This window comes from Bufo bufo, chromosome 5, assembly GCF_905171765.1.
Source record: "Bufo bufo chromosome 5, aBufBuf1.1, whole genome shotgun sequence".
Classification (NCBI taxonomy): Eukaryota; Metazoa; Chordata; class Amphibia; order Anura; family Bufonidae; genus Bufo; species Bufo bufo.
The window spans coordinates 116,543,377-116,560,096 of record NC_053393.1 but is presented as its reverse complement, the minus strand read 5'-3'; the positions used below and the strand labels follow the sequence as shown (position 1 = coordinate 116,560,096).

The window sequence follows — 16,720 nt, the reverse complement described above, 5'->3', positions numbered from 1 at the left end:
GAAGAAGGAGCAGAAATAGCCTGATACAGAAACATAATCTGAGAAAGACACTGAGCTTTGCAGAAGATCGAGCGACCACTGAAAAGGGAGAGTGCTGGAAATATTTGTCAGAAATGTTAATGCCTGCACTTTGGGCTATAGACTTTCCTGCATATTGACTGAGGCAAAAAACCTCAGGGCCCTCACCATAATTAAGAGGCAAACTGGCCATCTGTTTGAAGGAAAAAAAAATACACCCTGCATTTTGAAGAGAATAGAGATTGAGGGGGATACAGATATATTGAGAAACTGCACCCATTAGGCTGTACTGAAGAGATTGTACAGTCTGATTGGAGAAAGAGAGACTCAGAGTGGACTAGTACACTGCCTACTCTTCCCTACACACAGTCTTTGGGAAAATTGCATAAGCCACCCGTAAAGAGTGTGCTTAGGTTTACATGCTTGTGTCAACCATCTAGCCAACAGCCTCAGAAAAGTTAACTGTTTGCACTTACATCGACCTCATCGCTGTGTGCGCCAACACCTGCATTGCTACAATACCACATTGTGCAGTAGACGGGTTTCGGGTGGCCCCAACACTACGCTGGGTCCCCTGGACACGACACCGTTGAGGTGTCACCACGTGTTGCTGCTCTCCGTAAGGGATGGTAAGGCGTGGTGCACGCCAATGGGAATAAAGTCCAGAGAGTCAGGGTCTGCAGTAAACCAGTGTGCTTCTTTACTGGAGGAATTCAGGTACAAAACAATACAGGTGAGGCATAGGGCTGGCTTCTCCAGTCTCCTCCCTGGCAGAAGAAGGGTTTGATGCTGAGGAAAGGCCTGAGCTAGCTGTCCCTCTTTCTCTTCAGAAAGGCTGGTGATCCAGGGTCTGTGGCAGCGTATCCCCGTCTCAGCATCTTCTTCTGGTCACTTAGTAGTCTGGCAGAGTCTCCTCTTCCAAGCACTGTTCCCTAACTGTAGCACACTAGGGGCTCTGACTGCTCTCCTAATATACAGTTTTTGCTAGAACCGTCTAGTGGAAGGGATGGAGTGGTCTAGTATAGACTTACATTAGAGCTTCAATGATACTCAATGGCAATGACACAGCAGGTTTTCCAGACAAAAACAAGTTTCCAGACATAACAACATAGCTAAAACCAGACATTTAAAAGGTTAGGTTGTCTTCTTTTTGGTGGTAAACAAGCCTGGGTTTTTCCCTGAAAAACATGGTCTTCTTTAAACCCTATGGCAGCTGTGGAAAATTACCAGCTTCTCAATCAAAGCCCTAACAGTCTCTCAGTATTCATTAACCCTTTCCACAGGGCCATGTAAATACAGTGATAATTAACAGGATGTATATCACAATATATATATATATATATATATATATATATATATATAAAATGCAGTAACACAGTAATAAACAGTATAAGTTAACCCTTTCAAGAGAAATAATGTAAGTAACTTTGCATAGGGGAAATAGGCAAATGTCCAAAAATTTCAAAGTACTCCCTGTTTCTGGGCACTACAATTGCCTCGAACTGTACTGGGACCCTGCCTTGCACCCCTAAAAACTCACCTACGTCAAGGGCACCCTGAACCACCATCAGTCAGGAAAACCCCAAAACCAGGGTGTGTTGGTCTGGGGAGTAGAGAAGAAGCTTCCCCCTGCTGCTGAAGAAGCTTCCCCCTGCTGTTTGATTGACAGGGCCAGACATTTTGCCCAGCCCTGATAATTTTGCGTCTGCACAACTGCTGCTCCAGGAGAGGAAGCAGAGCCTCTGCACTAGAGCTGCTACTTGGAGCAGTGGCGCAGCAGCGCAGGTGCAAGATTGTCAGGGCTGCTCAAGATGTCCAGCCTGTCAATCAAATGGCAGGGGGATGCTTCTTCAGCAGCAGGGACAGCCCCTTGCAGGTTAGGAACTGAATTGATTCCCCCATCACTACTGGGGAGCCATTAGCTGGCATTTTTCAGCAAGATAATGCTCGCCCACACACAGTAAGGGTTTCTCAGGAATGTCTCCACCAGATTGCAACACTTCCTCCCTCCCTGTGGGTACCCTGTAGGTACCCTCCCTCCCTGTGCGCGTTCACAGGCGCTGCATGTAAAATTACGGTACCCTAGTTGGTTGTGCGCAGGTGCCAACACGCCTTCTTTTCAGCCCGTAAATCATAGGTACCCTCCCTCCCTCCCTGTGCGCGTTCACAGGCGCAGCATGTAAAATGACGGTACCCAGGTTGGTTGTGCGCAGGCGCCAACACGCTTCTTTTCAGCCAATCAGGCGTCGGGCTCTAAGATCACACCTCCTTTTTAAGCTTCCAGTGCGCCTACGTCACTACCGGAAGTGACGAGGATACCAGATTGTAACAATTACCATAATTTCACGGAACACCAGCAGGCAGGCAGCTGACAGCCTGACACCCGGGGCAGTGGCCAGCAGGGCTCAAGAGGGAGCTGCCTTTTGCCCCTTGTTAAAGACGGCCCTGAAATAACAATCCATGATTATATCTTCTTTTTGCAGCCATGGGATGTCATATCCAATTGCAGGGCTAGTGAAGACATACCGAGCCAAAGATTACAATGTGGATCACCCAATTGTGGTAAATATATCTTTAATGTTATTATTTTTCCTTGATTTTGCCACTTTTTTTCTTGTAATGCAAAAATCGGTTCTGTTCTTGTTTTATGGTTTCAGAAATATGTGATATATTTCTTTCATGAGGCATTATGTACTAGAATGATGTCACAGGTGGAGCCACGAAATGTCACACAAAATCTGAATTTATACACATAGATTCCTTTCTTTACAGTTTTTCATAGTAAATCCAGTGGGCTGTGGTAGGCTCCAACCCTTTCAGTAAGCCCTGCTCTTTTTCTCGCCAGTCCCTCCATACTTTTGCGACCATGATGTATAATTATGTTGTTGGTCGTTCATGAGTTAAGCAATTGCTTCCTAATATAACTGCTTGCTATAGTCACATGGTATGGACGGGATGCCCATTTAGATGGGTGGTTTAATTGGCAAGTAATCAAGCAATTATATTGATATACAGAGATTTTCAGATCTTATGATCGAGATTTTGAGCAGAAAATTATAATCGCAAGTCATGGTCGATAAGTATTTACACATTGAAACCATGTAAGTTGTAATCTGAAGTAGTTAAACGCTACATATTAGCGAAACACGTAATGGTTCCCGAAGAGCTAATGCCCCTTCATTCTTGGTGGGACCACCCAAAATCAGACGGTAGGAGCTGCCCCCGGTGTGTGCACAGCACCGGCACTGCATCGGCCCAGCCGCAAGTGTCCCCGCCTCCTCCCTCCCCACTGATACATTACTAGAAGGCACTTATGGGGATATCTATGGAGGGCACTGTTGTGGGGGATCTGTGGAGGGCACTGTTATGGGGGGATCTGTGGAGGGCACTGTTATGGGGGGATCTGTGGAGGACACTGTTATGGGGGGATCTGTGGAGGGCACTGTTATGGGGGGATCTGTGAAGGGCACTTATGGGGGATATCTGTGGATGGCACTGTTATGGAGATATCTGTGGATGACACATATATAGCATAAGATGCTATATACGTGTCATCCACAGATATCCCCATAACAGTGTCATCCACAGATATCCCAATAACAGTGTCATCCACAAATATCCCCATACCAGTGTCATCCACAGATATCTCCAAAACAGTGTCATCAACAGATATCCCCATAACAGTGTCATCCACAGATTCCCCCATAAGTTCCCTCCACAGATCCCCCATAAGTGCCCTCCACAGATCCCCCATAAGTTCCCTCCACAGATCCCCCATAAGTTCCCTCCACAGATCCCCCATAAGTGCCCTCCACAGATCCCCCATAAGTGCCCTCCACAGATCCCCCATAAGTGCCCTCCACAGATCCCCCATAAGTGCCCTCCACAGATCCCCCATAAGTGCCCTCCACAGATCCCCCATAAGTGCCCTCCACAGATCCCCCATAAGTGCCCTCCACAGATCCCCCATAAGTGCCCTCCACAGATCCCCCATAAGTGCCCTCCACAGATCCCCCATAAGTGCCCTCCACAGATCCCCCATAAGTGCCCTCCACAGATCCCCCATAAGTGCCCTCCACAGATCCCCCATAAGTGCCCTCCACAGATCCCCCATAAGTGCCCTCCACCGATCCCCCATAAGTGCCCTCCACAGATCCCCCATAAGTGCCCTCTACAGATCCCCCATAAGTGTGTGTCATCCACAGATCCCCCATAACAGTGTGTCATCCACAGATCCCCCATAACAGTGTGTCATCCACAGATCCCCCATAACAGTGTGTCATCCACAGATCCCCCATAACAGTGTGTCATCCATACATCCCCCATAACAGTGTCCTCCACAGATGGCAGTACAGCAGGATTGCCATCCAGAAAAATCGGCCTGTCCCGCACAAAGCGGTACTGTTGGGGGGCATGTTGGGTGAATGGTAGGAGAGGTAGTGGGGGGGGGCAGCGTCGGGTTGGGGGATGGATGGGGAGGGGGCCCCATGGATCAGTTTTGCACCGGGTCCCCAAGGATTGTGTGTACGCCACTGTAAAGAATTTATTTGTCATGCACTGCCAAACATAAGTATGTGAACACCTGAGAAAATCAGTGTTAACATTTGGTACTGAAGCCTTTGTTTGCAATTACAGAGGTCAAACGTTTCCTGTAGTTCTTGACCAGGTTCTATTGGATTTAGGCTAGGCCACTCTACTTAACATTTAATATAATAAATATAGAAAATAGGTCCCACGATAATTGGATGCAAATAGTACAAATATACAAGGAAAAAGAGCAATGCGGTGGTTCACCACGCCGGTAGTTAGGTACAAACAACCAGAACACGTTAATGAATTAAGAGGTGCTCGGCGGCACCAAAAAATAACCAGATAGTCCTACCGCTCTGATGAGGTGCTCCTTGGTATCGCGACTGCCTGTCCGGTGCTAATGGATGTACACACCGTTATTGACGGCAGACGTGTAATGCAGGGTTAGGGATGCTAGGTTTGCTGACCCTAGTGTTACCCTAGGGCCCTACAATGACCTAAATGGCCTGACCACGGATCCCCGTGACCAGCCAGGAGCAGGAACCTAACCCTGGAATTTGTGTGCCCTAGAAAGCCCTCGCCTGCCTGATCCCTACACGCATGTTTCGCAGACAAAGATGAGTGAATAGCTCATCAGGGGAAACACGGGAGCTTGGGCTGAAACTGTGCAGAGTACGCTGACAATAGTATCGAATGCGAGCACTGCACAGAGGCAAAGTTTGACCACAGTCCAGATATGGAGGTATGTGGCCAGACTAACTGTAGGGTAAATAGGGCAAGCTGATACTCAACCCCTCTCCTACTAATACACTCTTGGCGCAATGGGCTGATGTAGATGCGAGTGTATTAGTAGGAGAGGGGTTGAGTATCAGTTTGCCCTATTTACCCTACAGTTAGTCTGGCCACTTACCTCCATATCTGGACTGTGGTCAAACTTTGCCTCTGTGCAGTGCTCGCATTCAATACTATTGTCAGCGTACTCTGCACAGTTTCAGCCCAAGCTCCCGTGTTTCCCCTGATGAGCTATTCACTCATCTTCGTCTGCGAAACATGCGTGTAGGGATCAGGCAGGCGAGGGCTTTCTAGGGCGCACAAATTCCAGGGTTAGGTTTCTGGCTTTACAGTCAGGTCCATAAATATTGGGACATCGACACAATTATAAAATTTCTGGTTCTATACACCACCACAATGGATTTGAAATGAAACGAATAAGATGCGCTTTAACTGCAGACTGTCAGCTTTAATTTGAGGGTATTTACATCCAAATCAGGTGAAAGGTGTAGGAATTAAAACAGTTTGCATATGTGCCTCCCACTTGTTAAGGGACCAAAAGTAATGGGACAATTGGCTTCTCAGCTGTTTCATGGCCAGGTGTGTGTTATTCCCTCATTATGCCAATTACAATTAGCAGATAAAAGGTCCAGAGTTCATTTCAAGTGCGCTATTTGCATTTGGAATCTGTTACTGTCAACTTTCAAGATGAGATCCAAAGAGCTGACACTATCAGTAAAGGAAACCATTATTATGCTGAAAAAACAAAACAAACCCATCAGAGAGATAGCAAAAACATTAGGCGTGGCCAAAACAACTGTTTGAAACATTCTTAAAAAGAAGGAACGCACCGGTGAGCTCAGCAACACCAAAAGACCCGGAAGACCACGGAAAACAACTGTGGTGGATGACCAAAGAATTCCTTCCCTGGTGAAAAAAACACCCTTCGCAACAGTTGGCCAGATCAAGAACACTCTCCAGGAGGTAAGTGTATGTGTGTCAAAGTCAACAATCAAGAGAACACTTCACCAGAGTGAATACAGAGGGTTCACCACAAGATGTAAACCATTGGTGAGCCTCAAAAACAGGAAGGCCAGATTAGAGTTTGCCAAGCGACATCTAAAAAAGCCTTCACAGTTCTGGAACAACATCCTATGGACAGATAAGACCAAGATCAACTTGTACCAGAGTGATGGGAAGAGAAGATTATGGAGAAGGAAAGGAACTGCTCATGATCCTAAGCATACCACCTCATCAGTGAAGCATGGTGGTGGTAGTGTCATGGCGTAGGCATGTATGGCTGCCAATGAGACTGATTCTCTTGTATTTATTGATGATGTGACTGCTGACAAAAGCAGCAGGATGAATTCTGAAGAGTTTCGGGCAATATTATCTGCTCATATTCAGCCAAATGCTTCAGAACTAATTGGGCGGCGCTTCACAGTGCAGATGGACAATGACCCAAAGCATACTGCAAAAGCAACCAAAGAGTTTTTTAAGGTAAAGAATTGGAATGGTATGCAATGGCCAAGTCAATCACCTGACCTGAATCCGATTGAGCATGTATTTCACTTGCTGAAGACAAAACTGAAGGGAAAAAGCCCCAAGAACAAGCAGGAACTGAAGACAGTTGCAGTAGAGGCCTGGCAGAGCATCACCAGGGATGAAACCCTGCGTCTGGTGATGTCTATGTGTTCCAGATATCAGGCTGTAATTGACTGCAAAGGATTTGCAACCAAGTATTAAAAAGTGAAAGTTTGATTTATGATTATTAATCCGTCCCATTACTTTTGGTCCCTTAACAAGTGGGAGGCACATAAGCAAACTGTTGTAATTTCTACACCGTTCACCTGATTTGGATGTAAATACCCTCAAATTGAAAGCTGTCAGTCTGCAGTTAAAGAACATCTTGTTTGTTTCATTTCAAATCCATTGTGGTGGTGTATAGAGCCAAAAATGTTAGAATTGTGTCAATGTCCCAATATTTATGGACCTGACTGTAAGTTTTAAATTTTGATCACTTACTCTACACTGCGTGCAGAATTATTAGGCAAATTAGTATTTTGACCACATCATCCTCTTTATGCATGTTGTCTTACTCCAAGCTGTATAGGCTCGAAAGCCTACTACCAATTAAGCATATTAGGTGATGTGCATCTCTGTAATGAGAAGGGGTGTGGTCTAATGACATAAACACCCTATATTAGGTGTGCATAATTATTAGGCAACTTCCTTTCCTTTGGCAAAATGGGTCAAAAGAAGGACTTGACAGGCTCAGAAAAGTCAAAAATAGTGAGATATCTTGCAGAGGAATGCAGCACTTAAAATTGCAAAGCTTCTGAAGCGTGATCATCGAACAATTAAGCGTTTCATTCAAAATAGTCAACAGGGTCGCAAGAAGCGTGTGGAAAAACCAAGGCGCAAAATAACTGCCCATGAACTGAGAAAAGTCAAGCGTGCAGCTGCCAAGATGCCACTTGCCACCAGTTTGGCCATATTTCAGAGCTGCAACATCACTGGAGTGCCCAAAAGCACAAGGTGTGCAATACTCAGAGACATGGCCAAGGTAAGAAAGGCTGAAAGACGACCACCACTGAACAAGACACACAAGCTGAAACGTCAAGACTGGGCCAAGAAATATCTCAAGACTGATTTTTCTAAGGTTTTATGGACTGATGAAATGAGAGTGAGTCTTGATGGGCCAGATGGATGGGCCCGTGGCTGGATTGGTAAAGGGCAGAGAGCTCCAGTCCGACTCAGACGCCAGCAAGGTGGAGGTGGAGTACTGGTTTGGGCTGGTATCGTCAAAGATGAGCTTGTGGGGCCTTTTCGGGTTGAGGATGGAGTCAAGCTCAACTCCCAGTCCTACTGCCAGTTTCTGGAAGACACCTTCTTCAAGCAGTGGTACAGGAAGAAGTCTGCATCCTTCAAGAAAAACATGATTTTCATGCAGGACAATGCTCCATCACACGCGTCCAAGTACTCCACAGCGTGGCTGGCAAGAAAGGGTATAAAAGAAGAAAATCTAATGACATGGCCTCCTTGTTCACCTGATCTGAACCCCATTGAGAACCTGTGGTCCATCATCAAATGTGAGATTTACAAGGAGGGAAAACAGTACACCTCTCTGAACAGTGTCTGGGAGGCTGTGGTTGCTGCTGCACGCAATGTTGATGGTGAACAGATCAAAACACTGACAGAATCCATGGATGGCAGGCTTTTGAGTGTCCTTGCAAAGAAAGGTGGCTATATTGGTCACTGATTTGTTTTTGTTTTGTTTTTGAATGTCAGAAATGTATATTTGTGAATGTTGAGATGTTATATTGGTTTCACTGGTAAAAATAAATAATTGAAATGGGTATATATTTGTTTTTTGTTAAGTTGCCTAATAATTATGCACAGTAATAGTTACCTGCACACACAGATATCCCCCTAAAATAGCTAAAACTAAAAACAAACTAAAAACTACTTCCAAAAATATTCAGCTTTGATATTAATGAGTTTTTTGGGTTCATTGAGAACATGGTTGTTGTTTAATAATAAAATTAATCCTCAAAAATACAACTTGCCTAATAATTCTGCACTCCCTGTATACTGCTATTTGATTTAGGTGGTCTCTAACAATTATCTATACTGGTGTATTTTTAGTCCACTCTACTGGCTAGGCCACTCCAGAACCTTGATATGCTTCTGACGGAGCCACTCCTTGGTTATCCTGGCTGTGTGCTTCGGGTTGTTGTCATGTTGGAAGACCCAGCCATGACCCCCTTTCAAGGCTCTGACTGAGGGAAGGAGGTTGTTGCTCAAAATCTCACAATAAATAGCCCTATTCATCCTCTCCTCAATACAATGAAGTCGTCCTGTCCCTTTCGCAGAAAAGCACCCCCAAAGCATGATCTTACCACCCCCATGCTTCACAGTAGGGATGGTGTTCTTGGGATGCAACTCATCCTTCTTTTTCCTCCAAACACGACGAGTGAAGGTTTGATCAAAAAGTTCTACTTTGGTCTCATCTGACCACATGACTTTCTCCCATGCCTCCTCTGGATCATCCAGATGGTCATTGGCAAACTTCAGACGGGCCTGGACATGTGATGACTTGAGCAGGGGAACCTTCTGTGCAATGCATGATTTGAAACCATGACGGCGTAGTGTTATACCGACAGTGACCTTTGAAACTGTTGTCCCAGCTCTCTTCATGTCATTGACCAGCTCCTCCCTTGTAGTTCTGGGCTGATTCCTCACCTTTGTTATCATCAGTGATACCCCCACGAGGTGAGATCTTGCATGGAGACCCAGTCCGAGGGAGACTGACAATCGTCTTTAGCCTCTTCCATTTTCTAACAATTGCTCCAACAGTTGATCTATTTTTACCAAGCTGCTTGGCAATTGCCCGTAGCCCTTTCCAGCCTTGTGGAGGTCCACAATTTTGTCTCTGGTGTCTTTTGACAGCTCTTTGGTCTTGCCCATGGTAGTAGTTGGCGTCTGACTGACTGTGGGGTGGACAGGGGTCGTTAAAGAGCTTAGACAGGTGCTACTAAGTTAGATTAATGAGTGGAGTAGAGGTGGACTTTTTAAAGGCACAGTAACAGGTCTTTGAGAGACAGAATTCTTGCTGTTTCTCAGGTGTTCAAATACTTATGTTCAGCAGTGCAAGACAAATAAATTCTTTAAAAAACAATATGGTTTCCTGATTATTATTTTTTTTTTATTCTGTCTCTCAGAGTGGGAATGCAGCTACAATTTTAATTTCAGACCCCTCCATTTCTAAGTGGGAGAACTTGCAAAATCGCAGGGTGTTCAAATACTTCTGTTTCTCACTGTATAGTGTCTCATAGTGTTGGGTGTGAGCAGATTATTGGGCATGGAGACTGTGTTGCCTTTTAAATAGAGACTTATTTTACTTTTGCTATAAATCTTCTAGTTACAGTACATATATTTTCTTAAAGAATATTTTTATTTCTTGTAGGTTAATGTTTTAGAAAGTTAAACAGAATTACATTGTTTTTTTTTAAATGTATCACCTTACTTAAAAAAAAAAAAACAGGTCAGAAACTGTTGAAAATAAAGAAGAGTTATTACTCACCTCCACCGATCTACCACCGCTACTGTTCTGACACGGCTCTGGTCCTCTCTGTTCTCCACTTCCTTTTCCAGCTCGACATGCCTGAAATGCCAGGAAAATCCCCATCAGCTAATCACTAGCCTTAGTAGTGACCGGCATCAGTCAGTGATTAGCTGAGCTGGTATTTTTACTATGTCGAGACAGGATAAGAAGTGGAGATCTGGGGGAACCAGAGCAGCATCGGAATGGTAAAGGTGAGTAAAGCTTCTTTTCAGAAAATAAATACTGACCCCAGAAAGCCCCTTTAATCTGGTTCTAACAAATTTGTCTTTTACCAGCCTCATGGACTTTCAGTAGTGCTCACATCACCAGCAGTATTCTCCTTCACTGCAGCTATGTGCCCAGAGCGCCACCTGGAGGCAGCAGAGATTCTTGGTAAGAATTTCAAGAACTATTAGGATTAACTTAAAAGGAGATTCCTTCTAAGATTCTAGATTCTTTATGCAGTGTGTGGATTACATTTTTTCTAATCTCATCCACTTAGCTACTACTGTAAAATGCAGCAGATTTTCTGCCTGCAAGTCTGCAGCTCCCTTGAGGAAAAGTCTGCAGCATATAAAACGGATGTGGATGTACACCACTAAAGCCTCATTCACACGTCCCTGTCCATGCTCAAATTCATGAAAAGGTGGTCATTGATGCCTCCGTGAAGATGTCTATGAAGGATACGAGTGTGGTCCATGTGTCTGTTTTTTGCTGTCATTGTGTCATTCGTGTTTCATTGACACTGTGCAGCTAAAAAATAATTTTCAAAGCATCTCTTCTTAAGGATCCGTAAAACACGGATGGCATCCGTGTTGCATCCATGGTTTTCACGGACCTATAGACTATAATGGGCATGATGGACAAAATATAGCATGCTTCCGTGCTAAAACCACAGACCCATGGACCGTGCTAAAACACAAATGTGTGAATACACACATTAAAATGAATGGGTATGTGTGCAGTGTGAATGAGGCTTTATACAAGTGACCAGCTGAACTGATGACATCACCAGGGGAAGGTGCAACTGCTCACACATTGCCCTGGCCAGATAATACATGGACGAGGTGGGTCTGCTATTTTTGTTAGGATCCCTCTTCTCTGGCTAGTGTAGTGTGTGTGCTATAACTCAGGGATCTTTAATATCCTTGATATTATTATGGCAATAGTGATAGAAAAACTGATCATTTTTGAAACAATCAAGCTGTAATGTAATATAGCTACTGTTTTAAACATCATTCAGTCGTTTATTACCTAGATACTTTTATTATGGACAATACAGCCAGTTTTGCACTAGTTGGTAGAAGCCTTAATTTACAGACCTAGGCCTCATGCACACGACCGTTGCGTTTTTTGCGGTCTGCAAACCGCGGATCCGCAAAAAAACGGAAGCCGCCCGTGTGCCTTCCGCAATTTGCGGAACGGGCGGCCCATTGTAGAAATGCCTATTCTTGTCCGCAAAACGGACAAGAATAGGACATGTTATATATTTTTTGCGGGGCTACTGAACGGAGCAACGGATGCAGACAGCACACGGAGTGCTGTCCGCATCTTTTGCGGCCCCTATTGAAGTGAATGGGTCCGCACCCGAGCCGCAAAAACTGCGGCTCGGATGCGGATCAGAACAATGGTCATGTGCATGAGGCCTTACAGTATTTGAATGTTGTTGCTGTCATTACCTCACATTACCACTAGGTGTCACTGTATAATCACATTCCTCTTTTGAAATTAGAAATCAATGTACCAGTAAAAAGAAAAATCTGACACATTTGTTAATACAGTCACAAAGATATTTATGGGACCGATAAACCTTTGAGACTGATGAATATTTGGAAACAGACACAAGGCACAATACATTTCTGCCATTAGACACTGATAAATATGGTGCACACTTTTAGACCTAGCAAGTCAGACCCACTGCTTCATCTTTTATGGAAGGCAAAATTCACATTAGGGCGACTTCACAAAAGTTCTGCAACTGAATATCACTTTCACTCATCTGAATGCACATGGATTTCTGCAAGCCCCATTCAGGTGCTGTTTAGTGGCATTCTAGTTGTTTTATCCTTGTGTTTTTGTTTTTTTGCACAAATCTCAGCAAAAAAATGCCACAAAACTGACACAACTACAGTTGTAAAAAAAAGAAAGTAAGTGAACCCTTTGGATTTATCTGGATTTCTGCATTGATTGCTAATAAAATGTGGTCTGACTTCTCTAATTCACAGTTATAGACAAACACAAAGTACCTAAACTAATTACTTAAATGTAGTTGTTCCATTCATGTCTGTTATTGAGAACATCCAGTAAACATCCACAGTGCAGGGAGAAAAAGTAAGTGAACCCTTGAATTTAGCAGCATGCAGCTACAAATAAGGTTTGCAGGATATGGTGGAGAAATTTTGGAGCTTTCCTCCCTGCAAATAATGTCTTTCAGTTCATCAATATTTCTGGATAGCATTTTAATAAGATTAAAGGGGTTTTCTGGGATTTGAATACTGATGACCTAGGATCAGGATAGGTCAATAATACCAGATTGGCAGATATGGAAGTTATGACTGATACAACTATATGTGTGTTACTAGTTTAAGTAGATCAGACCACATTTTTGCAGAAATCCAGGTAATTCCAAAGGGTTCACTTACTTACTCTTTGAACTGTAAACACATTCTATGACAAGTTAAAACTGCATATCATTTTGGGAGGCATGCCTCAACCATGTATGTGACGGTCTGGCAGCAACAGACAGACAGTGACTCCCTGTAAGTCCCCTTTCACACCGGCGAGTTTTCCGCGCGGGTACAATGCGTGAGGTGAACGCATTGCACCCGCATTGAATCCGGACCCATTCATTTCTATGGGGCTGTGCACATGAGCGGTGATTTTCACACATCACTTGTGCATTACGTGAAAACCACAGCATGCTCTACTTTGTGCATTTTTTACGCAACGCAGGCCCCATAGAAGTGAATGGGGCTGCGTGAAAATCGCATAGCATCCGCAGGCAAGTGCGGATGCGGTGCGATTTTCACACATGGTTGCTAGGATGAAAGTCTATTCACTGTATTATTTAACCCTCAATTGACCTTCTACTAAGCATTCTGTATTACTGAACCCAAACCCGAACTTCTGTGAAGAAGTCTGGGTTCGGGTCTGGGTACCAAACATGCCGATTAAAACGCTTTGCACTCGCAGGGAAAAATCGTGCATGTTCCCGCAACGCACCCGTATCTTTTCCCGCAAAGCACCCGCAACACCCGTGTGAACCCAGCCTAACTCAGTCAATATCCTCTGCTCTTGACTCTCAGGCGTGCGCAGACGGACAGCATACACGCCTGACTGCTGCACACCAGAGTCTCTGGCTTTCTGCTCTCTTGTCTGCTGCAATTTCAAATCGGCACCAATCTCACACTCGACCTACAATAGTTCTGACACTGTTGACATTCCCAGGACTAGGCAGACCTTGCAAAGGACAAGTATCCAAACCAAACCAGACCCCCAGAGCCATAGTCACAATAGTCTGAGGTGGACAGCTTTCTAGGCATTTTCTGTCACCTGTGCAGAGTTCAGGAGGCAGTAGATAAGCTGTGATATCACATATTGTGAATGGTGGATCCCATGTTATCTATACAGAGGTGATAACTGTCATTATAATCCTGTCTGTAATGATAAGTAGATAACTGCAATAAATTGATCTGTACAGACTATGAAGTGGCACCTATTATTGTCACGGCTTTGTCACGGTCGTGTTGTTGTTTGTCGTGCCATGATAGCCGTGCATGCTGGTTGCCTGGGGCAACATGTAGTTTATGCAGCATGTATGTAAACTTCTCCTTTAAGGTTTGTTTCCCTTCCCTGTCTGGTGGTTGTGCGGTTAACTACCTGGCTGTGTGTGGTCACTAGATGCTTATATTGCCTGTGGCTGGTAGCCTGGAGTTTCAGTTGTCCTCCAGCCTCTGTTGGTGCTAAAGTTATGCTCCTGTGCTGGAGATTCCATCTGTCCAGTGTGAGGGCCACCTGGTTTGACATTATTGTCTCTCCAATGTCTTCCTGTTGTTATTTCCTCTACCCTTCCTTACGTGTCTCTTTGTATGGTGTGTCTAGTTGTTGTTACATGTCTGGTCTGTTGGTGTTTGTAGTCCAGCATGTTTGCTAGACTTTCCCCTGTCTGTCTGTGCCTTTGGTGAGAGGGCTCCTGGGTTCCCTGGAGGGGGAACCACAAGTCAGTGAGCAGCTCTGCCTGGTGCCGTCATGCCTCCTGTCCGCATGGGGGTCCAGGTAGTTATTGGTGTCGGTGTTCCATCCTGCTGCTGCGGCAGGTAAGTGCTAGTTGTTCTGGTGTGTTGTTGTATCACTAGGTTCTTACCTGCTGATCCAGTTGCTGTTCACTGACTTCTCCTCTCCTTGCTGCTAGGCCTGTAGAGACTCCTGTTCATCATTGTTGTGGACGGACAGGGTGTCTCAGTACTGACTTTATTCCAGGGATCTTCAGGGTCAGCTAGGGCCCAGGTTCCTGTGTATGAGACCTCCTACCATCTAGGTTCGCTCATACGGATAGGAGTCAGGGCAAGGATTAGGGCTGCTTTAGGGGGTGACCTGCTCCCTTATCCCACTATCCAGGCCTAGTTTCTGTTCCGTTTTCCTTACGGTGTTTGGTGGGGAGTTTTCCCCCACTCTCCACCGCGACAATTATTAGGCTTAGCGGCCAGTGTAAAAATGGAAGGATTGTATGTGTTTTTTTTTTAGATACATATGCACATGGAAAATTAAAAATTATTTAAGAATGTTTAACATAAAAACATGATTTAAAGGAGTTGTCCACTTTTGGTATATTTTTGACCTATCTTCAAGATAGATAATCAATATCAGATCGGCAGGCCTTGACTCCCTGCACCACTGCTGATCAGCTGTTTGCAGAGAACACAGTGCTCACAGGCGCGCTGCCTTCTCTTCACTGTTTACCTGTTCGCCGTCTACATAGCAGCGGCGAGCAAGTGTAATTACAACTCCAGTTTCCCATTCACTTTAGTCGGACGGCTCCTTCCTATTCACTTGAAGGATAGGTCATCAATATAGCAAAAGTGGATAACCCCTTTAAACAAAAGGTCACTTTCTGTTGACACATTCCCTTTAAGAGAATGTCCTCACAGATTTATGTTATAGCTAATGTTTGTGATGTTTCCTAATCAAATAAGAAAATGAATGTCTTATAGATTCAGCTTGCAAAATGATCCAGTGCCTTCTGCACACGTCTATAACCTACAGGTAACACTTTATGTTTTTATTTAGGAGCCGACGTCCGGACTGCCAAAACCAAAGACGCTGGGCTTATCTTGGCAGACACTTTGCGGAAATTTCTTTTTGATCTGAATGTAGATGATGGTTTGGCAGCTGTGGGTTACAGTACAGCCGATATTCCTGCATTAGTGTCAGGAACTTTGCCTCAGGTATGACATCTAAAAGTAGCTCTCTAAAGTCAAGCAAATAAATCTTCCCTGTTGCCATATTTTTAGAGAACAGGACATTTAGCTCCCAGGACCTCTTGGACTGCTGCTTCCTTGTATAAAGTACGACTGACTCCTGGGTCAATGAAAGACACAAATGATCAATATTATTGAGGTTGTTTCATGTTAGGACATATAGCGGTCAGAGTCAGGGTCTCCTGCTCAAGATGTTCCGCTATTAGTCAGAGCAGAAAGCCACTAATAGTGAGCTGCTCTCGCTCTGGTAGACCTAGCCATCCATGTATTACAGTTACAAGGTAACTGTATCCTGCAGAACATTCGCCAACAGATGTTACAGCTGGTCCTGTAGATCCTGGACACTTGTAGGTTAGTGAAGCAGGTGCCCCAGCCGGTCCCATAAATGTTCGATTGGTGATAAAGCTGGAGACTGGACAGGCCAAGGAACGTAATCTGGCGGAATCATTCATGAGCAACCATTGATGTATGTGGGCAAACATGATCCTGCTGAAAAATTGGAAGCCCTGCCATGACATTGACATTTTTATCTGGATGCATTATTATTTTTGATGATGAGTGTATTAGAAAGTACTCCAGCTCTGAGAATCATTCAGATTGGCCCATATTCTAATTGACTCACCACTAGTATAGAAGCCTTCTACTGGTCTAGATTCATAAGAAGTAAATTAACTTACCTATGTATTGAAAATGCAGATGAAAACTGGAAAATCAAAAGAAAACCAATACATATACCCACTTATTATGATAAATTTAAAGAGGTTTTCCCGGACTTAGATATTAATGACTTATCCTTAAAATAGGTAATCAATATCAG

At 44.4% G+C, this 16,720-nt stretch overlaps 1 protein-coding gene across 1 annotated transcript in view; it reads left to right on the top strand.

The window, feature by feature from the left end:
* The window catches only part of ADHFE1 (alcohol dehydrogenase iron containing 1), a 64,383-nt gene that overhangs the window by 38,575 nt on the left and 9,088 nt on the right, over positions 1–16,720 (top strand). The window contains exons 12-14 of the mRNA XM_040432921.1: positions 2,502–2,580; positions 10,723–10,819; positions 15,713–15,870. Coding sequence (XP_040288855.1) covers positions 2,502–2,580; positions 10,723–10,819; positions 15,713–15,870 — 334 coding nt within the window. The remainder of the gene's footprint in view (positions 1–2,501; positions 2,581–10,722; positions 10,820–15,712; positions 15,871–16,720) is intronic.